At 34.9% G+C, this 25321-nt stretch overlaps 1 protein-coding gene across 1 annotated transcript in view; it reads left to right on the forward strand.

Moving 5' to 3' along the window:
* LOC144977512 (bromodomain-containing protein 7-like) overlaps positions 1–24555 on the forward strand; it is a 38152-nt gene extending 13597 nt beyond the window's left edge. Inside the window, exons 7-15 of the mRNA XM_078922812.1 lie at positions 178–310; positions 653–725; positions 2367–2477; positions 3411–3546; positions 7075–7189; positions 12377–12442; positions 13486–13657; positions 17582–17734; positions 21734–24555. Coding sequence (XP_078778938.1) covers positions 178–310; positions 653–725; positions 2367–2477; positions 3411–3546; positions 7075–7189; positions 12377–12442; positions 13486–13657; positions 17582–17734; positions 21734–22065 — 1291 coding nt within the window. The 3' untranslated portion in view covers positions 22066–24555. The remainder of the gene's footprint in view (positions 1–177; positions 311–652; positions 726–2366; positions 2478–3410; positions 3547–7074; positions 7190–12376; positions 12443–13485; positions 13658–17581; positions 17735–21733) is intronic.
* The last annotated feature ends 766 nt before the right edge of the window (positions 24556–25321 follow it).

Below are 25321 nucleotides of genomic sequence, written 5' to 3' on the forward strand. Positions count from 1 at the left end.
AATATTTCGAATTTCATTAGTTTTATTACTTTTACTACCATGCTACTTGTTTTCCATGAAACCAACACAGATATTTGAAAGGTAAACCTTTTTGATTGAAAGGTAAACCTTTTTGAAAACATGATATATGTATATATATTTTTTTTAAAGAATAAAATTGTTTCCCTTACTTTATAGACAAGAAGAGGAATCCAAGAAAATAGACCTTGCTAACCGGGAGGAGATGGAAGCAGCTGATATTTTGATACAGGCCCAGGAGGCAGCTCAGGAAGCCAAGAATAAACTTGTGGCAAGAAAACCACAGTCTGACGTAAGTTTTGGTTGCCGTAAATATTTTCAATTTACAACTCCATACCGCCACCAATAACATTAGATTATATTTAGTTATTTATTTATTAATTTGTCAATTTCTGATGATTTATTTGTCTAAATTAGAATTTTAAAATATTTATTAAATTGTCTAACTGTCTAGATTTAGATGACTGTTACAATAAAGGCTAATTTTTTAATTTTTTTTTTTACAATTTGAAATTTTGAAAAAAAAGATATAATTTCATTTTTTTTCATTCACCTCTTGTAGACATATATCTGAAACCGTTCCTTTTAACAAAATATTCTAACACAAATACTGTTTATGAATGTTTTATTTCAGTATGGTTTTCTGAGAATGAACGAGAACGGCACAACCTCCATGACCATCCTTAATCCTTGGAATGATGGAGTAGGTAAGGAAATGACTTGTTCTACGGAACTCAATCTATGAATTTGGAGATTGAATGAAAGCCTTAAAAAAATACCAGAAGAGGTCATTGTGCTGTGCCTTCTATCCCCCTATATCTGTTTTCTTTATCCAGGTTGCTTTCTGTTATTGTCTTGGAATGAGATAACTTGGTCTTCTTCTGGCCCCTGGCTAGGATTTCTTGGTTGAGGGGGAAACAGTCGAATGTATTTTATTAGTTTTGAGTGATTATATCTTTTTTCTTCGTAAACCATCTCTCTGTTATGTACAGAAATAGCATATTTTTAGCTTTGTGTTTGAGTATGTTCTTCTTAGTGGGTACCTGTGCTTGGATTCGGATTGGACTTTTAAGTGATCTCAATCTAAGCACATTGATAATAGTTAATTCTTAAAATCTACTTTTGTTCCCTTTTTTTGTCTTACTTTTTCTCAAGTGCTTTTTATTTTAAATCTGGACATTTTTCACCACCCCATCTTTCTTCTCTTTACTGGTTTTGAAATGATCTAAAAATACAAATAAATAATTGAAAAAAAAAAAAGATTTCATTATTGATGATTTTTTCACTATTGCCACCAACCCTGTTTTTAATTAATGTTTAATGAAATGAAAATCCTTTTTTTTTATTTTAAAAAATCTTGGCTTTGATTTGTTTTTCTGATTTAAAAAAATAATTATTTATTTATTTATTTTTTATTTTTGTACCAACTTTGATTTTGATTTCCTCTAGATTTCCCGATTTCTGTAGTTGTATGGCAAGAATTTGGTGATAGAAATCACTGACTTTTCCCCTAGTGGATCTGTATATATATATATACAATGAACAGCACAACATTCCATCTGAAAGATTTTATGTGTGATGATTTATATTGATTGTCATTCCCATTTTCATTTAAATCTTTATCATTCCTACAACTTTTCATACATTATATACATTGTCAATAAACACATCAGCTATATCAATGCATCAAATCTCCTTTACAAGTTTATCATATTTATTCTATACCATTCCCATTTTCATTTAAATCTTTATCATTCCTACAACTTTTCATACATTATATACATTGTCAATAAACACATCAGCTATATCAATGCATCAAATCTCCTTTACAAGTTTATCATATTTATTCTATACCATTCCCATTTTCATTTAAATCTTTATCATTCCTACAACTTTTCATACATTATATACATTGTCAATAAACACATCAGCTATATCAATGCATCAAATCTCCTTTACAAGTTTATCATATTTATTCTATACCATTCCCATTTTCATTTAAATCTTTATCATTCCCACATCTTTTCATACATTGTACACTGTCAATAAACACATCTGCTATATCAGTACATCAAATGTCCTTTTCAAGTTAATCATATTATGATAATAATAATATTATATCTTTATTGTCCCCAAAAAAGTGGCAATTTGTCATTTGGTTACACATTTATAACAATACAATATTGACATAGACACACTCACACAAGATGCACACTAGTAACATTGTAGTTATCGTTTAAAAAAAAACAAAAAAAAAAACCCAAACAAAACCCGACATCAACAACATCATCATCATCATCTTTCATCTTCATCATCATCTATTCTATACCCTGTGTTGTTTTATCCAGTGAGTTCCAAACAGAGAGTCATCAGCCTGGGTGATTACATGGGCAAGCTGAAGAATGGAACAGGGTCCTTATTCAAACACAAAGAAGACAAGAGGAACAGGGTCGACACAGGTTCGAATCCATCCATCTTTTTTTTTTTTTTTCCAGTCAAAGCAGTCGGTGCTGATGGTTTTCCTCTGATCCGTGGAAATCCGCGATTTTTGGAATCAGGAGGAATTTTCCTCCTTTTGAAAAAATGACATTACCCCCCCCCCCCCCCCCCCCCCCCCCCCCCCCCCCCGCAGTCAAATGTACTGGCATTGAGATACGTGATTTGTGGTGGAACAAAATCTCAAGAAGTTAGCGGAGTATCAAGGTTAATATTTATTATCATCTCAATTGCTCTAAAAATGGGGGTTATTGCAGAAAAAATTAGACTTAAAGGCAATCGTTTAAAATTTTCCTCTTTTTTTAAAAACGTTTTGTCACCATCAGCACTGTAGAATGAAAATTCTTTTTTTTTTTAAATTAAAAAAAAATGTGTTTGCTTTTTCGTTTTTGTTCTTTTTTTTTTCTTGTTGCTTCAAAGACATCTTCCCTAACTGATCATGTTTATAGAGCAATTAAAATGAGTTTTTGAAATTGACGTATTAACTATTATTTAGCTTTAACTTGTTCTTTCATCTACTCTTCTCATATCCATTCATTGGAGTTGTTTTAGTTTAAGCAGACCTGCCAACCCTTCACATTCCAAAAGTATTATCAGAACGCCTGAAAATAGGAATTTAAGACAAAAAATAGGAATTTCACCTCTTTCAACCCCCCCCCCCCCCCCCTTTTCTTTGCTCTTTTTAATTCTTACCATTATCATCATTTTTGAAAATCTGAATTTTAGAGACAACGGCGGAATTGTACAGTACAAAAGGGAAATGTGAAAATAGGAATGATTCCGCCAAAAGCGGAAGGGTTGGTAGGTATGGTCACTAGTCAAGCCAATTTCCTTGAGATACGTCAGGATGAATAAAGGGAATTTTATTAATTAATCAATTTATTTTTCTATCACAGAGACATACCTTTGTTACGGGGCATTCAGTTCTCACGCCCCTTCCTATGACTCGTCTTTTGCTACGTGTACCAAGGAAGAGTCTGATTTACTGCTGAGTACATACGGTGGTGAGATTGGAGTACAGTATGCCAAGAGGTAAGACTTGGGTTAAGATCTGCTGTGTCAATGTGGTCGTGCGGCTATGTGGTCTAGTGATATGACACTCGCTTTCGGATCGGAAGGTCCTGGGCTCGGCACATAGTTGAGTCCTTGGAGAAGGCTCTTTACTCACATTCTCTCATCGTACTCAGGTGTAAAATGAGTACCTAGCCGTTAACAGCGTTGTCTCTGTCCCAAAAATTTGTAATATCGCCTGACAGGCGTCATGTCTCGTTCTACATGTTATGTGTTGCTGTTGACCAGATACCCCTTGTAAAACGCTTTGAGCACGTTTAGTGGATATTGCGCTATATAATAGCTCAATTTAAAACATTTTTTTTTTTCAATGGGAGCGATCTATATCCAGGTTTTCGTCCATCATTCACATGATTTGTTGCTGTCCAACGATTGGATATTTATTAATGATAAATGTAAACACGCTGCTTTGTTAATGAATGTTTGTAAACATACCCACGTGTCAAGCTGAACAAAATGACCAATCGTGATGTTAGATATTTCAAAAGCTGTGAACACTTTTCACTATATGGGTCACTTTGAGCACATTTTGCAAAGTGACCAATGACCTCGAGCACATGGAATGGTAATATAGATCACCCCCATTTATAATGAAACGTCCAAAAGATGTCTCTATTTTAGTGTCATGGACTTAAACTTGAAGCAATTTTTAATGAAATTGAATAATATTTAAAATATTTGATTCTTTGAATAACAAAAATAAATGACCTCCTTTAACTGTCTCGCGTCCAATTTATGGACTATATAAAATAAATTAGAATAGAAAATTAATCGAAAATAGAAAATGTTTTTGAGCCCAGATCCATCTGTCTCGTAATTAGATCAAATTCATATAAAAGCAGCTAAATATTTTCCTCTGTTGAATTGTAAAGGATGATTTCTTATGCTTTAATTTTTTACCCACATAAATGTTTGTAAGAAAAATTTATATAAAAAATGTAGTCTATTTGAACCATGAGGGCCCATGGATTCAGAGTTAATCCTGGTTTTAGTAACATTAAACATGGGTGCCAGTTTTCCAGTTTGTTCCAAATTTCCAGTTTAATGATATCGGTAACTCAAAAATATCCGGTTAAAATGATTCTAGCACTGATACTGTGCTCTTGGAATCTAAATCTATTCCCTATTTGAACCGATTCCCTTTGTCTTACTTTTTCTTCAAGCCCTTTTAATTGTACATCAAGAATGTCTTTGCTATCCAATTTTCTTCCTTTTTACCAGCGCTGATATGACCTATATGTGTTGCAAGCGCCGTAAAACCCTTAAAAACAAAACAAACAAAAGATTCTAGTCACCAGACAAGAAAAGAAATTCTAGTCATCGATTAATTGTTTTCAGTAAAATTTTAGCAAAAAATGTCCCCTTAAGGAGAAATGCCAAATTTGTCGTGAAAAAAACCCCCCAGCATTAATGCTTTCCTTACCGATCATTTTCATTTTCATTCTACCCAAAATGGCAGGCTTACCCAGCAGAAAAATTTATTTTTAAAACTCAAACAAGCTCTCTACAAAACAACTTTATGTTCTTATTGACTAAACAAATATCATTCTTCAAAGTTTGTGATGTACAAAATATATTTGAATAAGAAAAAAATGTATATTGTGTCGTAACAAATGTGACGATTTTTGCTGTAGGTGGTAAGTAGAGGGTTAAATGATGATGAAGGCTTAAGGCAGTTTACGAACCTATCAATTTTGTCACTCAACCCTGGGCCTCAACCTCCTCTGTGTTGTCTGTGATTCCAAGAGATTTTTGGTTCTTTTCAAACTTGAAAAAAAAAATTTTTTTAAAAATAAATATTCATTTAATTTAATCAAAAATCGGCATTAAGATAGTTTTATCAGACATGCCCAGTAGTTTTATCAGACATGCCCAGTAGTTTTATCAGACATGCCCAGTAGTTTTATCAGACATGCCCAGTAGTTTTATCAGACATGCCCAGTAGTTTTATCAGACATGCCCAGTAGTTTTATCAGACATGCCCAGTAGTTTTATCAGACATGCCCAGTAGTTTTATCAGACATGCCCAGTAGTTTTATCAGACATGCCCAGTAGTTTTATCAGACATGCCCAGTAGTTTTATCAGACATGCCCAGTAGTTTTATCAGACATGCCCAGTAGTTTTATCAGACATGCCCAGTAGTTTTATCAGACATGCCCAGTAGTTTTATCAGACATGCCCAGTAGTTTTATCAGACATGCCCAGTAGTTTTATCAGACATGCCCAGTAGTTTTATCAGACATGCCCAGTAGTTTTATCAGACATGCCCAGTAGTTTTATCAGACATGCCCAGTACTACGAAAAATTAGTAGAAATATGAATCTTTGGCTTCAGCTACAAAACATCATTTGCCTCTTTGACTCAATAAATCTTATTGAAAAGGACAGTTGAGTTCCTTAGATCCTATATTCAGGACTTTGGAGCATTTTTTGAATCATGCTAAGGGCAAATTATTTATTTCTAGATAAAGCTATTTAAAGTGAATGTTTCTTTTTTTTTTTTCCCTTGGTATACTACGACTTTTTGAAATTTCAAGTCGGCAGCTCTGGTTTTGTTGAACTATTATCAGGATGTAAAAATTAAAAACATTTTTCTTTGATAATACGCCTGTAATTTGTCTCAGACACAAAGGCACCAAGATCAATCTCAGGTGCAGTCGAAATTTTTTTCTGAACCCCCCCCCTGTCCACCCAACAGTGAATGGGTAGCTGAGTCTGTTAGATTTGGTGGAAAGTACTTTGCGATAGACTATTATATGTGTCATAATCAGTCGGAAGGTGAAAATTTTGGATTTGCATCTTTTTGCATTTTATGAAAGAATACGCTGACCAGAGCATTTTAATCTTTATTTGAAGTAAATCGGGTGATTTTTCATGAAGTTATGGTCAGATGTATGGGAAAGGTATCCAGCAACTTTTCTTAAACTCAAATTTCATACCTTTTCAACTTGACATGCTGTTTAAAATATTTAGAAGTGAAATTAAGCTTTGATATTTCCCGAAGATGTACAAAAAGGGTTTATTTAATCATTTATGACAAGAACTGATTTTGGATAAAAAATGGACCTTCTAACTAAACTTGGCAATATCTAAGTTCTAACCTTTTCACCATCCGACTGATTATGTCATTCACTGTAACATATAATGGTGGGATTGTAGTAACCAGGGCCAAGTACCAAGAGAGTCGGTGTTAGAGTTGAGTGAGTTAAAAGTCGTTCATGAAATGATCTTGACAAGTGTGATTTAGACCGAAGGGCTAGAGCTCAGGTGGTCGCTGGTTCGGATAAGTAAGTAAGTAAGACAAGTGTGATTTTAACTCTGTTTCTCGTGTTTGAATTTAAAAGAAAATTTCTGTTTTTGACATGCAATATTTGCTTTTTATGTCTTCTAGTTGGCATTTCCCCATAAGTTATAGCAAGATATTTAATAGCATCTCGCATTTCTTTGTGTGTGTTAATATATAAGTATGTCTCCTTCACCTGGTATCAGTGTCCAGAAATTTGTGGAGAATGCTGGATCGAGTGCCATAGAGATGGTGGACAAGCTGCTGGACACCCTGACCACTGGGCAGCACTCCAAGGCCATCATCATGCAGGAGCAGCAGGTCAGTGATGTTGATTGAATCGATTGGGTGTGAAGATTTAGAAAAGAATAAGTGGTTCGATAGGAAGATTTTTGAGAGGATTAAAAAAAAATAATTTATAATTTGGGGGTCCTGACAGCTCATATGGTAAAGCACTCGCTTCATCTGTAAAGGGACCAAAAGATCGATCCTGGGAGAAGTCAGTTTTTTTTCGGATCCTCCCCGTCCACCCTGCTTTGATTGGGTAGCTGGTCAGTTAAATAGATTAGCTTCCTATCCAAAGGATTGCAAGCAATTGCTTTTGTCCGTTTCACGCTATACAGATAAACTCTAATGGCCCCATTGGGCTAATGGCTCTAAATTCTAAAGGACTGATTACTTACTTGGTTTCATAATTTAGTGCTTTTTTCAATACATTTACGTTAGTGTATGTAAAATGCAGTACTGCACATTGTGCGCTTAGGGATTTGAGCCAAAAGGATGCGCTTATTTGTTACAAACACATTGAAGAAGAGATGAGCTATGAAACTAGCCTGTGACCTTAATAATCCTCTTAAGTTAAAAACAAGTTTAATTTTTGTCTTCATGTAGTCGACGCCAAGCGACGCATGAGGGGCAGTTTAGGAAGTGCATTCCTTATTTTTAAAAACTTTATTAGGTAGATGGTCTTGATAGGAATAATAATAATTGTCTCCCAACCCGCTGTCTCCAGGGATTTTGCTGGGTGGGGATCCTGACCTCCCATAGTGGGCAGGGAGGTACATGCTGTGTCTTCTATACCCCTATACCCATTTTCCAATTGTTTCCTGTCATTGAAGATTGTAACACGCCTTGCAGGCTGACACGTTTCAATTTGCTCTGTGTTTTCTATTTATTTTAGCGTTTATTCACATTTTCAATTCTGGATTTTTATACCAATCGAATTGTGACGTTTTAGTCTTCTGAGTGATATAATTATTTCTTATTTTCACCAAAGGACTTGCGCATCATTCGTGAATTTTATGCTAAATTTTAATAATTTCAAGTGTTTTATTTTATGAACAAAGTTGTTTATTTATTTTACTACAAGTGTTCACTGTGCTCTAACATCGATGGCCAGTATTATGAATCTAGAAAATGAAAGACACGTCACCACACAGTCCACCGTGATGACAAGTCTTACGAAAACCAACGATTGTCTTGAATACATTTTACACCATGAAAGTGATAATTATTGTTATGATTATGAAAGCGAATACAAACACCGTGTTGAAACAAGTGAACCGAAACATCGATTGAGTCGAGGAGGGATACGAAAACAAAGGGCCATCCCAAAACAGTGTGGCCATCGGCCCACCCCTAAAAATAAAACACCACGGCCACCTACCACACAGACAATTATACCACTTATGAGTGAAAAGAAATCACTTCCAATTTTAAAAGTGGCGACAATAAACGCCCAGTCTTGCCGCAATAAAACATTAGACATTAAACATATGATTGAGGAGAGATCTATTGACATTCTAATAATAATTGAAACATGGTTAAAGGAGAATGGGGATGAAGCAATTGTGTCGGATTTAACACCACTCACACATACAACTCAGTCATTTCCGAGAAAAGGAAGGAGAGGGGAGGAATTGCAGTGGTCTTTAGGTCAAATTTGACCATCAGATTTAATCATGATGTCAACAATTTTTCGGCATTCGAATTGGTAGGAATGGTCATTGATTTTAAACATGACTCAGTCAAGCTTCATTCAATATATAGGCCACCACCCAGTGCAAAAAATAGATTAAAAACATCACTATTTATTGATGAATTCGAGGACTTCCTTCTTCGCCTTGACATGAAGTCAAAGAAAAATATTATTGTTGGAGATTTCAACTTACACTTTGATCGAGACACACCGGATATAAGAAATATAAATAAACTACTTTCGTCACATCACATGACACAGCATGTCAATGAAAAGACACATCGGTGTGGACACATTATTGACTGGGTATTGACCAGCGTTGACATGCAACTAGCGACACCTATAAATGTAGATGATCTTTGCATTTCAGACCATAGATGATCTTTGCATTTCAGACCATCATTTAATATCTTTTGGCATCAGAGGGGGGACAGTACACGACACAAAAACAAAAAAAATAGTTGTTTCGAGAGATTTGAAGAAAATTGACATAGAACTATTTAAAGCGGACCTCTCTCACTCTCTAACTACACATTGTGAGAAAGAAGTGACTGGTGACAATTTTGATAAAGCAGTTATTAGTGTTATTGATAAGCACGCACCTCTCACGACAAGATCTGTGAACATCAGAAAAGAATCACCATGGTACAATTTGGAGGTAAAACGTATAAAGAAAGAGAAAAGAAAAGCGGAGAAGAAATGGAAAAAATCTGGCCTGACAATTGATAAGGAAACTTACATATCATTCAAACATAGACTCAAAGAGGTGACAATTAAGGCAAAGCGTATCTACTATCTTGATAAAGTTGATAACATAAAAAGTCCGAAGGAGTTTTATAAAATCTCAAATAAGCTTCTAGGCAAAGAGATCAAAACAAGCCTGCCACACCACACTGACGACAAGCAACTCGCGGACTGCTTTGTAGAGTATTTCATGAATAAAATAACAACAATACGGAGTGAACTTGACACAGACGAAACAGAAGCAGAATATACCTCTTTTTATGGTGAACCCTTAACATCTTTCAAAGAAATTTCAATAAATGACACAAAGAAAACGATTCTCTCTAGTCCTAGCAAATCATGTAGGCTCGACCCTTTACCAACATCCCTTTTGAAGGAGTGTATTGATGAACTTGCACCTTACATCACTGAATTGATTAATCAATCATTAAGGGAGGGAGTTGTTCCAGAAAGCTTCAAGAAAGCATTGGTGAAGCCATTGTTGAAGAAAGCGGGACTTGACAGTGATGATTTTAAAAACTTTAGGCCTGTATCAAATCTACCATTCATTTCCAAAATTCTAGAAAAGATTGTACTAAAACAACTTTCTTGTCACGTGAAACATAATAACCTCGATGAGTGCTTTCAATCGGCCTATCGGCAAAATCATAGCACAGAAACAGCATTGATGAGAATCACAAATGACTTGCTGCAAATTATTGATCAAGGAAAAACCACCATCCTTAGTCTTCTCGATCTTTCGGCGGCCTTTGACACCATTGACCATGCCATATTACTTCGAAGGTTACAAGTTACTTTCGGCATATCAGGCACTGCTCTAAACTGGTTTGCATCATATCTTACTCAAAGAACTCAATCAGTTTTAATTGGGGAAGTAACTTCGTCAGAGCGTGACATTCATTTTGGTGTACCTCAAGGATCCGTTTTAGGTCCAGTCCTTTTTGTACTTTACACTTCCCCTGTTGTGAGAATCTTAGAGCAACATTCTCTCGCTTACCATATGTGCGCCGACGATACCCAGATATATAGCATGTGTTTGCAATCCGATATAGTTTCAAAGATAACTGTTTACAAACAATGCATCAATCATGTGATGAGATGGATGTCTGCAAATAGATTAAAATTAAATGGCGACAAGACCGAAGCCTTATTCATTGCTAGTTCAAATAATAAGACAGATCCATCTACACTGGCACTGACAATCAACGATAATGACAAAATACAACTCACAACATCAGCAAAAAATCTCGGCATCACCTTAGAGAGTGATCTGTCTATGAACAAACATATTAACAATGTGAGAACAAGTGCTATCTGCATTCTAAGAAATATCAGAACAATCAGACCATTTATTAATAGGGAAACTTGCAACAAATTGGTAACATCTTTGATATTCCCGAAAATGGACTACTGCAATGCACTGTTTGTTGGTCTCACAAAGGACAAAATAAACAAACTCCAGAAAATACAGAACATGGCAGCCCGCGTTGTACTACAGAAAGACAGAAAAACTGCAGCTCCCGAATTACTACAGCAGCTGCATTGGCTGCCAGTGGACCAGCGGATTAAATATAAATCTTCAACTATCGTTTTCAAATGCCTGGAGGGCTCGTCACCAGCATATCTCTCAAACCTCGTTGAACGGTATAACCCACAGCGATCGCTTCGATCAACGAACGACCTCAAATTGAAAACACCCCGCTGTCAAGTGAAGGCTGGTGAACGCGCCTTTCAGCATTCTGGTCCAAGGTTGTGGAATTTATTACCACTAGAGATACGTTCTTCGTCTTCACTAGAGGAATTCAAGCGTCGATTGAAGACATTCTTATTCCGACAGGCTTTCTTTTGATTATGTGTATAATTAGCGTTGTTCGTGTACTGTGTTAGGGCTTCATGATTAAATTAATCTATGTTATGCGCCCAGAGCCCTCCTGATGAAGGGATGTTTGGCGCACTATAAATCTATACCATTATTATTATTATTATTATTGTCTTGGAGTGAGATTACTTAGTTTTGTCCTGACCCTGGCTGGAGTCCTTGGCTGGGAGGAAAAGAGTCGAATGTATAGTTATTGTTTTGGGAGATGATATTTTTTTCCTTGTAAATCATCTCTCTCTTATGCATTGTTATTTTTTTTTATTTGTAATATTTTTGTAAACATTTGAATGTATTCCTCTAAGCAGGGACCTGTGCTTGTGTCTGGGTGAGACTTTTAGGTGATCTCAAACTAAGTACTTTGATGGTGTGCTCTTGGAATCTACATCTGTTTCCTATTTGAACCAATTCCCCTTTGTCTTACCTTTTCTTAGTTTTGTCCTGACCCTGGCTGGAGTCCTTGGCTGGGAGGAAAACAGTCGAATGTATAGTTATTGTTTTGGGAGATGATATTTTTTTTCCTTGTAAATCATCTCTCTCTTATGCATTGTTATTTTTTTTTTATTTGTAATATTTTTGTAAACATTTGAATGTATTCCTCTAAGCGGGGACCATCGCTTGTGTCTGGGTGAGACTTTTAGGTGATCTCAAACTAAGTACTTTGATGGTGTGCTCTTGGAATCTACATCTGTTTCCTATTTGAACCAATTCCCCTTTGTCTTACCTTTTCTCTAGTGCTTTAATTGTATTTCTAGAAATTTTTACTATACCATTTTCTTCCTTTTTTACTGGCGCTGATATGACCTTAATGTGTTGCAAGCGCCGTAAAACCCTTAAAAACAAAAAACAAAACAACCAGAGATTTTGTCTACTAATATCGTTATTTTTCCACCTTTAATTTGTTTCTCAGAAAAGAAGAGAAGAAGAGCAGGTACAAAAAGCTTTGCAAGACGAGATGATCGCAAAAGCCCAACAAGTAAGAGATTTTTTATGCAAGAAGAATCTTTAGGGAAAGAAGGTTGTTGGATACGTTGAAGGCTGGAGGTGGGCCTGTCACTCACACCTCTTGTTGTTTTTTTGGTCTTATATTTACTTTAAATACTGTATTTTTTAACATGTTTTGATATTTTGTTCCTGATCAAATAATATACCTTTTTTGAATTATGATAAAATTGAGTTTTTTGTTTGTTGTTTTGGGGTTTTAAAATTTTTTTTAAGGTGTTTTGCCCTTTTTAAATATATTTAAAAATAATAAAGGATAATAATTTTTTTTCTATCTTGAATTTTATCGTTCAGATTTTCATTTTCCCCTTGGTTTAAACAATCTTTTTTTTTTTATTTTGTAATTTTTTTTCACAAAACATGTATTTTCATAGTTAAGACCGTGGCAGGCCTAGTTCTACTTCTGCTCCTCAGTATTACATCATTATTTCCCTTTCGTGTGTGAGTAATGTTTTAGTTTTATTTTCATACCAGGATTACCCCATGTGCGACTATGTGGTCTTGTGGCATGATACTTGCCTTCGGATTTGAAAGCCCCCGGTTCGAGTCCTGCTCTAAGCATCACATATCTGAGTCTTTGAAAAAGGCTCTTTACTCAAATTCTCTCACTGTACTCAGGTATAAAATGACTACCTGGCTGTTAAGAGTGTTTTCTCTGTCGCAAAAAAAAAAAAAATTAATACGGCCTAACGGGTGTCATGTGTCTCGTCCTACCTGTTTAGTGTTGCTGTTGGCTTGGGACATCTTGTAAATCATTTTGAGCACGTTTAGTAGATATTGCACTATATATATATATATATATATATATATATATATATATATATATATATATATATATATATATATATATATATATATTTTTTTTTTTTTTTTTTTTTTTTAATTTACTCTAGAGAATTGTCTTGATCGTATTTTATTCTGACATGAAGTTAATGCCATTCTTCCAAAATATTTTTGGAATATATATATATATATATATATCCTATATTTTTTTATCCACATCCCCGATGATCTCAGGCAGCGGATGAGGCTGAGGCAGAGGCGGCCAAGGACAAAGTCCAAAAGAATCTCAACGAGACAGCAGCTTTGATATCAGAGCTATCTCAGACGCAGAACGAGAGGTTGAGTAGAGACCTACCTCCCCACATTAGTTCCATAGCACCACCGTCCAACAAAGAAGCACATTTAGGTAAGGAGGAAAAAAAAATTAACCAAACTTTAGACTAGTTTAGCTCTTTCCTTACACGCCATTTTCAGGATTTTCCCCAAATCTTCACACCCGACTAACATAAAAAATATATTTTTTAACAAAATACAGTAAAGTTCTTGCGATAAATAATTTCTTTAAGCAAAACATGCTCTACAACACACTGTTCATTTTCTTTAAATTTTATGCTGTGCAAGAGAAATTTGAATAAGAAAAATGTAGAATTGTGTCGTAACAAATGTTACGATTTTGATGAAGGTGGTAAGGAGAGGGTTAAGAGTAGTCTTGTTGGGTCCCACCACTCGCTCAGTCATCAGTAGAAGAGAAGAGCACTCGCTTCACACACAAAGGGACTGAGACTGATCCCAAGTGAAGATTTTTTATCTGACCACCCCCCCCCCCCCCCCTTCCCCCACTGTCCACCCAGTTGTAATTGTAATTGTTGTGGGGCTATGTATTCTTGTGGTATGACACTTGCTTTCGGATCGGAAGGTCCTGGGTTTGAGCCTCGCGCTCGGCACATAGTTGAGTCCTTGGAAAAGGCTCTTTACTCACTTTCTCTCACCTTTAATGAATAAAGTATATTATTATTATTATTATTATTATTATTATTATTATTATTATTATTATTATTATTATTATTATTATTATTATTCAGTGATGCCAAAACTCCGGTTTCACCGGAAAAAACTCCGGTCTGGAGCAAAAAATTCCGGGTTCCGGGCCACTTCCGTCAAATTCCGGTGAGGTCAAATTGTTCCAAGGACTCTTCCCCCTCTCCTCCAACCACCACATCATCTTCACTGCTACTAGAATTACAACCATCATCACTACCACTACTACTGCAACCACCACCACATCATCATCATCACTACCACTACTACTACAACCACATCATCGTCAGTACCACAACTACTACTACAACCACCACCACCACATCATCATCACTACCACTACCACCATCACTATTACAACCACCACCACCACATCATCATCACTACCACTACTACTACAACCACCACCACATCATCATTAATACACCTAATACTACAACCACCACCACCACATCATCATCACTGCAACTACCACTGCTACTACAACCACCACCACCACATCATTAATACCACTACTACTACAACCACCACCACCACCACATCATCATTACTACTACTACAACCACCACCACCACATCATCATCTCTACCACTAATACTACTACAACCACTACCACGTCATCATCACTACCATTTGTACTACAACCACCATCACTACCACATCATCATGACTACCACCACTACTACAACCACCACCACATCATCATCACATCACTACCACCACTACTACAACCACCGCCTCATCTTCATCACTACCACCACCACTACATCATCTTCACTACCACTGCTACAACCACCATCACCACATCATCAACGCTACCACTACTACTACAAGCACCACCACCACCACATCATCATCACTACAAGTAAAACTACTACTACTACTACTACTACTACTACTACTACTACTACTACTACTACTACTACTACTACTACTACTACTACAACAACCACCACTACAACATCATTACCACTACTACTACAACCACCACCACATCATCACTACCACTACTACTGCAACCACCACCACATCATCATCATCACTACCATTTGTACTACAACCACCATCACCACCACATCAACATCACTACCACCTACAAAAACCACCACCACATCATTATCATCACAACCACAACTACTACAACCACTATACCACCACTACATCATCATCACTACCACTGCTACAACCACCACCACCACATCATCATCACTACCAGACTACCACTACGACTACAACCACCACCACATCATCGTCACTACCACTACTACTGCAACCACATCATCATCACTACAAGTACAACAACTACTACTACTACTACTACAACAGCCACCACTACAGCATCATTATCGCTACCATTACTACTACAACCACCACCAGCACATCATCATTACCACTACTACTACAACCACCACCACCACATCATCACTACCACTACTACTGCAACCACCACTACCACATCATCATCACTACCATTTGTACTACAACCACCATCACCACCACATCAACATCACTACCACCTCTACTACAACCACCACCACATCATGATCATCATGACCACAACTACTACAACCACTATACCACCACCACATCATCATCACTACAACTACTACTTCAACCACCACCACTACCACCATATCATCATCCCTACCACTACTACTACAACACCAACCACTATCACATCTTCATCATCACTACCACTATTACTACAACCACCAACACCACATCATCCTCACTACCACCAGTACTACAATCTCTACCATTTGATTTTGGCGCTTTACTTCATTTGAAATAAGGAAACTTTGGGATTGTATTTGGCAATGTGTTTATGTATCATAACATAATTCTAATCAGTTATACTATTTAGAACTATACTATACGTACCATTCCAATTCCTGTTCTTTTGTACGGAAATTCCTCTTTCGGCATTGAAATTCCAACGAGTGGTGTCTGAAACTCCTGTGAACCAAATTTAAGATTGGCGTCTCTGTATTATTATTATTATTATTATTATTATTATTATTATTATTATTATTATTATTATTATTATTATTATATTATTATTATTATTATTATTATTATTAATATTATTTATTATATTATTATTATTAAATTAATATTATTATATATTATTATTATATATTATTATTAATATTAATATTATATTATTATTATTATTATTATTATTATTATTATTATTATTATTATTATTAATATTATTATTATTATTATTATTATTATTATTATTTTTTATTATTATTATTAATATTATTATTATTATTATTATTATTATTATTATTATTATTATTATTATTATTATTATTATTATTATTAATATATATTATATTATATATACTATTATTATTATTATTATATTATTATTTTTATTATTATTAATATTATTATTAATTATTAATATTATTATTATTATTATTATTATTATTATTATTATATAATATTAATATTATTATTATATATTATTCTTCTTATTATTATTATTATTATTATTATTATTATTAATATTATTATTATTATTATTATTATTATATTATTATTATTATATATTATTATATTATTATACTATTATTATTATTATTATTATTATTATTATTATTATTATTATTATTATTATTATTATTATTATTATTATTATTAATTATTAATATATTATTATTATTATTATTATTATTATTATTATTATTATTATTATTATTATTATTATTATTAATATTATTATTATTATTATTATTATTATTATTTTTATTATATTATTATTATTATTATTAATATTATTATTATTATTATATTATTATTATTATTTATTATTATTATTATTATTATTATTATTATTATATTATTATTATTATTATTAATATTAATATAATATTATATATTAATTATATTATTATTATTATTATTATTATTATTTTATTATTATTATTATTATTATTATTATTATTATTATTATTATTATTAATATTATTATTATTATTATTATTATTATTATTATTATTATTATTAATATTAATATTATTATTATTAATATTATTATTATTATTTTTATTATTATTATTATTATTATTAATATTATTATTATTATTAATTATTATTATTATTATTATTATTATTATTATTATTATTATTATTATTATTATTATTATTATTATTATTATTATTATTATTATTATTATTATTCAACATGAAAAATTCCATCTTGTATGAGATTTGTCAGACTTAATTTATAATTGTATTATTTTGTTTCCCCCCCCCCCCATGACTCTCTTCTTCTTCCCAGCCGATCAAGTGTCCAGCAGCCTAGCCCACATGGCCAGACAGGTGAATCCTAATGACGTCATCAGCACCGGTGCAGTCAGAGGAGCCCTGGGCATCACAACCCACCCTTTTAATAGGCCGACGGTTGAAGTAGAGGCGATGGACGAGGATATAGGTAAGCTGGTTAAGTTTGCCATCATTACTTTTGTGTGTGCGGCTATGTTGTGGTCTAGTGGTATGGCACTCGCTTTCATCCTGGGTTCGAGCCTCGCTTGGTCGGTGCATAGTAGTTGAGTCCTTTGGAAAAGGCTTTTTTACTCACATTCTCTTATCATACTCCTGGGTGGGGCTCCTGACCTCCCACAGTGGACAGGGGGGTACATTCTGTGTCTTCTATCCCCTTATATCTGTTTTCCAACATGCTTTCTGTGCCTTTGTCGTGGAATGAGATTACTTGGTTTTGTCCTGGGTGGAGATCCTGACCTCCCATAGTGGGCAGGGGGGTACATACTGTGTCTTCTATCCCCTTATATCTGTTTTCCAACATGCTTTCTGTGCCTTTGTCGTGGAATGAGATTACTTGGTTTTGTCCTGGGTGGAGATCCTGACCTCCCATAGTGGGCAGGGGGGTACATACTGTGTCTTCTATCCCCTTATATCTGTTTTCCAACATGCTTTCTGTGTCTTTGTCGTGGAATGAGATTACTTGGTTTTGTCCTGGGTGGGGCTCCTGACCTCCCACAGTGGACAGGGGGGTACATACTGTGTCTTCTATCCCCTTATATCTGCTTTCCAACATGCTTTCTGTGTCTTTGTCTTGGAATGAGATTACTTGGTTTTGTCCTGGGTGGGGCTCCTAACCTCCTATAATGGCAGGGGGGTACATACTGTGTCTTCTATCCCCTTATATCTGTTTTCCAACATGCTTTCTGTCTTTGTCTTGGAATGAGATTACTTGGTTTTGTCCTGGTCCTGGCCAGATGCCCTGGCTGAGACGGAAACAGTCGAATGTATAGTTAGTTTTGGGAGATGATATTTTTTTCCTTGTAAATCATCTCTCTGTTATGCACTGTATTATGCTTTATATATTTTATATATGATTTGTAAAACATTTGAGTGTATTCCTCTTAGCGGGGACCTGTGCTTGTGTCTGGATGAGACTTTTAGTGATCTCAAACTAAGTACTTTGATAGAGTGCTTTTGGAATCTACACCTGTTTCTTATTTGAACCAATTCCCCTTTGTCTTCCATTTTCTTGGATGCTTTATTGTAATTTTAGAACTTTTTACTATCCCATTTTCTTCCTTTTTACTGGCGCTGATATGACCGTAATGTGTTGCAAGCGCCGTAAAACCCTAAAAAAAAAAAACAAAAAAAAAACAGGTAAGCTGGTAGACTATGGGTAGTTAAGTTGTCATCATTACTTTGTGTGTGCGGCTATGTGGTCTAGTGGTATGACACTCGCTTTCATCCTGGGTTCGAGCCTCGCTCGATTCATAGTAGTTGAGTCCTTTGGAAAAGGCTTTTTTACTCACATTCTCTTATCATACTCGGGTGTAAAATGAGTATCTGGCCGTTAACAGCGCTGTCTCTGTCCGAAAAAATGTACTGCTATCACCGAACAGGCGTCATGTCATGTCCTACATGTTAAGTGTTGCTGTTAGCTTGGGACCCTTTGTATAGTGCTTTGAGCGCGTTTAGTGGATATTGCGCTATACAAAAGCTCAATTTAAGAAATATATATATATATATATATATATATATATATATAATGTGGTCTAGTGGTATGACACACGCCTTTGGACGGACGGGAAGGTCCAGGGTTCGAGTCCTACTTTGAGCGACCCATAGTTGAGTCCTTGGAAAAGGCTCTTTATATGTAGTCACATTCTCTCACTGTATTCTGAGGAGCCCGAGGCATCTCAACCCACCCTGTAAATAGGCAGTCTAATGAAGTAGAAGTGATGAATGAGGAGGATATAGGTTGATAGTTGGTAGACTGGATAGTTATCGTCATTACTGTGCCAGGGATATAATGTGGTCTAGTGGTATGGCACTCACCTTTGGACTGGAAGCTCCAGGAGAGTTCGAGTCCTACTCTGAGCAGCACATAGTTGAGTCCTTGGAAAGGGCTCTGTATATATTCACAGGTCTAAAATGAGTACCTGGCTGCTAACAGCATTGTCTCTGTCGATAAAAAATTGTAATATCACCTAACAGGCATCATGTTTATAGAGCACAGATATTGTTTGATATCGATTGATAAAAGCTCTAATTTTTTTGGTTTAATTTCTTTTTTTTTCTTTCTTCTTTTAATACAAAAAAACAAAACAACACAAATTGTATGAAATAAACCCAGAGATTTAAAAAGGTTTACAGATATGTGATTTACGGTGATTTGTCTTTGCTTCGTACCCGAAAAGTACCGAGTTTGATCACCCGCCGCTGCGCTGTGTGGCCTTGACCAAGTCAGCTCGCCCCTGGGTGACTGAATTTTATCTATATAATGAGTCGTTACCTCCTGTGAACCAAGTAGGCAGCTCTGGATACTAGCATGCTTTTGGTTCTCCCAAGAGCGTGCTAGAATCGAGAGAGTAATGTCATTTTTCATGAAGCGTAGGTGCGATTTTGTCAGACCTCTGCTTCATGACCTGCATTGACTGCCTGTTGAGAAAAGGATTAAATTCAAAGCTTGTGTTTTAGTGTATCGTTGTCTTGAAGGTTCTGCCCCTTCTTACATTTCGGAACTAATAACAAGATATTCAAAACCCCGCCCCTTACGTTCGGCCAGTGATTCCACCAAACTAGTTGTCCCTCGAATATGGAAAAATGCTGGAATGAGATCCTTTTCTCATTTCGGACCCTCTGTTTGGTACGCCTTACCACAGAGCATTCGTGAAAAAGAATCTTTGTCTATTTTTAAACGTTCGCTTAAAACATATCTGTTTCGTCTTTAGTAGATGTTATGAGAAGCAAGATAGGTCTGTGTGGTTTCTATTGTGTGTTGTGTGTGTGTGTGTGTGTGTATACTTGTGTGTGTGAATGAGTATGTGACAGCCAAAGTAATTTGTAATTTAAGCGCTTAGAGTCTGGTGTCTCGGAGTTATAGTGCTATATAAATTTTCAGCATTATTATTTCAGCATCATTGGTTCTTGACTGTACAGTATATTGAATATTGTGTTGTTCTTGCCAGCCCACAGTCATTATGATTTGTAAACATTTGTTGAGTGTATTCCTCTTAGTGGGGACTTGTGCTTGTGTCTGGATGAGACTTTTAGGTGATCTCAAAAACTAAGTACTTTGATATTGTGCTCTGGGAATCTGCATCTATTCCCTATTTGAACCAATTCCCCTTTGTCTTCCTTTTTCTTGGGTGATTTAATTCTAATTCTAGAACTTTCTACTTTTCCATTTTCTTCCTTTTTACTGGCGCTGATATGACCTTTTTGTGTTGCAAGTGCCGTAAAACCCTTTAAAACAAAAAAGACAAACAGTCATTCTGTATGTTATATTATTAAAAAATATTTAAAAATAGTCCTTCAGAGCTGTAAGACCCATGGAGCCTTGAGTTTATCCCGGTCTTTATAACGTGTAAAAGACAATAGCAATTGCTTGCTATTCTTTGGATAGGATGCTAGGTTATCGTAAGGTATTTTCCATCAAATTTAACAGACCTAGCTATCTGTCCATTGAATATCACTCCTGACCTCGACTTCACCCTAGATCAATTTTGGTCATACCTTTGCATGTGAAGCGAGTACTCTACCAACTGACTCTCCATTATATTATTTATGTCCTTATATTTTCTCATCTTCTGCATCTTTCCTGCAACAATAATTGGGAACTCCCCTCTCCCCCCCCCCCCCCCCCCCCCCCAAAAAAAAAAAAAGAAACAAAACAAAAGAAACTAACAAAAAACATCTTTTATTCAAAATTTAATCAAGAAATCTAATCATATTGATTTTCAGTTTTACTTTTTTTTTTGTCCGATGATTTTATCGAGAAATTGAAAATGGAAGATAAAACAAATATTCAGAATTTTTTAAAGATTTAAATTGTTGCTGGCAGGTCAACATAATTTTCAATAACTTTTTTTTTTTCTTCAGATATTACAGGTATTGATTCTTCTATTTTTGTCTTAGAAAGTTCGTTTCTCTTTGATTTCATTCACAGCCACTCGTAATGCCAGTTCTAGTAATAATAAAAGCGCAAAGGAAAAAGATGGCAACACTCCGTACAGCTCTGATGACGACTCGGATGACAGCAGTGACAGTGAGGCTGGTGGTGTCGGGGCTGGAAGCAGAAATGATGGTGGTGGTGGTGGTGGTGACAACGACGACAACAACAATGAAGACGGTAGCGATGATGAAGACAGTGGTAGTGGAAGTGAAAGTGGTAGTGAAGATGACGATGACGACGACGATGATGATGGCAGCAATGATGACGGCCCAAGTGGCCGCGGGGGGCCGGAGTCAATGGAAGATGACAATTCAGAATTGGACTGAAGAGTTACTCGGTATGAATGAGAGATATCGTTGTGAACACTGGATAGACATAGGCAGAAATTTTATGCTATTTCAAGGTTTAATGATAAAATGGGTACCTGCCACTTATGCAGATTAATTTTTTTGAGCATCATTTTTGGCCAAATTTAGGATTTATTAAGCTAATTTTTTATTTTTAAAGTTAATTTTTTTGTTTAAAAAATTAGTGAAAATAAAGATTGGTAAAATTAAGAAATTAGTGAACATGAGAATTAGTAAAATGTGGAATACAAATTAACAAATTATTTTTTTTTAGCATCACTTTTTGCCAAATTTGGATTTTTTTGGAGCCAAATTTCTATTTTTACAGATAAATTTTTGTTTTAAAAAATTAGTGAAAATGTTGAGGTTATTTTACTCAGAAATGAGTATATGTCATAATTGAGCCCAACTTCACAATTGCTGAAGCTTTTGAAAATGACAAGATATAAATTAGAAGGTGAAAGTCATTGATTTTGGATTAATATAGATATTCTTCTCCTGTTTTAGATTTTTTTAAAAACACAGATGGTTTTCGTTTAAGTACCCGAGACAGGTCTGAAAATGAAAATCAGAAACTCCCAAAGGAAGACTAGAATAGAGAGTTCACAATAGACTTGGGAGAGGATTTTGGATGTCATTTAATGAAATTATTATTTTCCTTTGTTTTTTTTCCTTCTTCAATTGCGATTTTGAATTCCCATCCGTGAACAAAGAAGACTATGGGGCCATCTCATCCTGATGTCGTGTTTCAGTGTTATTAATATAAAGGGTTGCTGAGCAACTAATTTTGTTGTCTTACCTTTTAAAGAAAAAAAAATAATGGCATATGGTCTTCATGTTTGAATGTCTAGTTGGTGAAGTGAAAAGCACCATTGAAAAAAAAAGGGTTGCTTACTTTTAAAAAAAAATTTTCTTCAAAGGTGAGACAACAAAATTGGTTGCCCAGCAATGATGAGTAAACCCTGAGAATAGAAATCATTCAACTCAGGGTTTGCTTACTTTCTTTTTTTTTTAAATTTCTTCAAAGGTGAGACAACAAAATTGGTTGCCCAGCCTGCAACAATAAGAATAAAAATAATTCAACTCAGGTTTTTTACTCAGGGTTGCTGAGCAGCCAATTTTTGTCATCTCACACTCATTGGATTTTGTCTAGACCTTGGATATCACCACACACTGTTGATAAAGGGTCACTCTCTCGAATGTTAAAGTTAATTTAATCGCTTGTCTTTAGATTTTGTTAATTGTAAGCTTTTCCTGCATTGTTTTTCTAGCCTAAATTTCACACAACTTCATATTTAGTAAGTACTTTGATAGTGTGCTCTTTGAATCTACACCTGTTTCTTATTTGAACCAATTCCCCTTTGTCTTACCTTTTCTTGGGTGCTTTAATTGTAATTCTATAACTTTTTACTATCCCATTTTCTTCCTTTCTACTGGCGCTGATATGACCAGTGAGGGTTAATTAAAAGAAGCAAAAAAAAAAAAAAAAAACAAAACAAGTAGTCCTTCAGAGCCAGTAGGCTTATGTGGTTGGAATGTTAATTTATCCCAATTTTTAAAGCGTGAAAATGACAAGTAAGAATTGCTTGCTACCCATTGGATAGGATGCTAGTCTATCACAATGTACTTCCCACCAGATTTTCCCAACAGCTATGGCAAACTGACTTGCTCAAGGCCACACACAGTGTGGGCAGGTGATCGAACTCGCTACCTTTTGGGTACGAAGCAAAGATCTTACCACTGATCCACGCTGTCCCATAAATATTATATCAAAGCGACAAATAAAGGAGCAGGCAATGGTGAAAGTTAAAGATCTAAAAAAAAGCATGCATGAAACAGTTCCAGACTAAACAGAGAGAAATATACAAGAAAAAAAAAATTCATCCCAAAAAATCAGTCTACAGTATAGTCGAGGCAGACTGACTTTTTTTTTAGGATGGTTTTCTTTTTTCTGGCACTTACTCTGTATCTTAAACTCTTCTACAGATTTATAATTACTATGACCTTTTAACTCACTCCATCCGAGAGATTTTTGCCACTTTTCAAAATTGGAAAAAATATGTATTAAAAATAAAAAATGAGCATGTATATAGATAGTTTTATTCAACTACCATTAACATGTAAAAACTAAAAACATTAACTTTGATAATACGCCTATAATTTGTCAAAGAAAAATGTAATAAATAGGCATGGGATAAAAGTAACCCCGGGAAAACTACGGATATAGTCGGTGTTAGTGTTATGGTTGAGTGAGTTAACACAATCTCATAGACAGACAATAAGGGTCATTTTATTTTCTGTGTTATTCCCATAGGGCAATGTCTCATTGTTATTTAATACATTAAATAACCCGTTCCAATTTAAACTATATATATATTTTTTTTTTTTTTTGCAATGTAATTATTATATGTCAGATGTCCAATGCATTTGATTTGTAAATAAACAAAAATGACACGTCGTACAAACATCCAGGGTTTTTTTTTGTGTGTGTGTGTGTCTTTTTGAGTTGTATTATTTTATTTAAGTATTGGCAAGGTGTCCACATGCAATATGTGACCCACCGTATCAAAGCGGTATTATGTCGGGATCCACTCGGTAAGGGAAATTGAATTCAAAGCCACAAAAATCCAACTTGGGTTTAATTCCTGTACGTCATGGTGGAGTATAAAGACTATTTCTTGCATTGCAAAAACTTCTAAGCTCCAATTTCTCATCATTCTATCTCTAAATTCACTTTTTGGGGTCTGAATCATCCCGACATAATACCGTTTTGAGACGGATGGTCACATATTATTTGCAGGCCTGATAACAAACGCAGTTATGGGTTAGATTTAGCATTGTTGAAATGGGCAGTATTTTGTGTTGGATTGAGAGAAATTCCATTAAAACAATAATTAAAAAAAAAAAATTATGCCTTTTCCACCACGACATCATAAAATATCGTCGCCTAGGCATTCCAAGAAGGAATATAATATAGATAATTCATCAAACCAGATGTCTGATGTCAAAAGGAATCACCCATGTTGTCCAAGTGAGAAAATTGGGGTTAATAATCTTGCTCAAGGAAAAAAAACGAAAGTGCTTGAAGCGGAGATGAGCCCGGGTCATTCCGGGGTCACAGTGCAATGCCTTAACCACTCGGCCACTTCACCCCCCTAAAAACAATAACAATAATAATAATAATAATAATAATAATAATAATACGTTTTGCCATATTGAATTTGTTCCCTGTCAC

This window comes from Berghia stephanieae, chromosome 7 (assembly GCF_034508935.2).
Source record: "Berghia stephanieae isolate SIO BIC M18660-M18661 chromosome 7, UCSD_Bste_1.3, whole genome shotgun sequence".
In the NCBI taxonomy this organism is placed as follows: domain Eukaryota; kingdom Metazoa; phylum Mollusca; class Gastropoda; order Nudibranchia; family Aeolidiidae; genus Berghia; species Berghia stephanieae.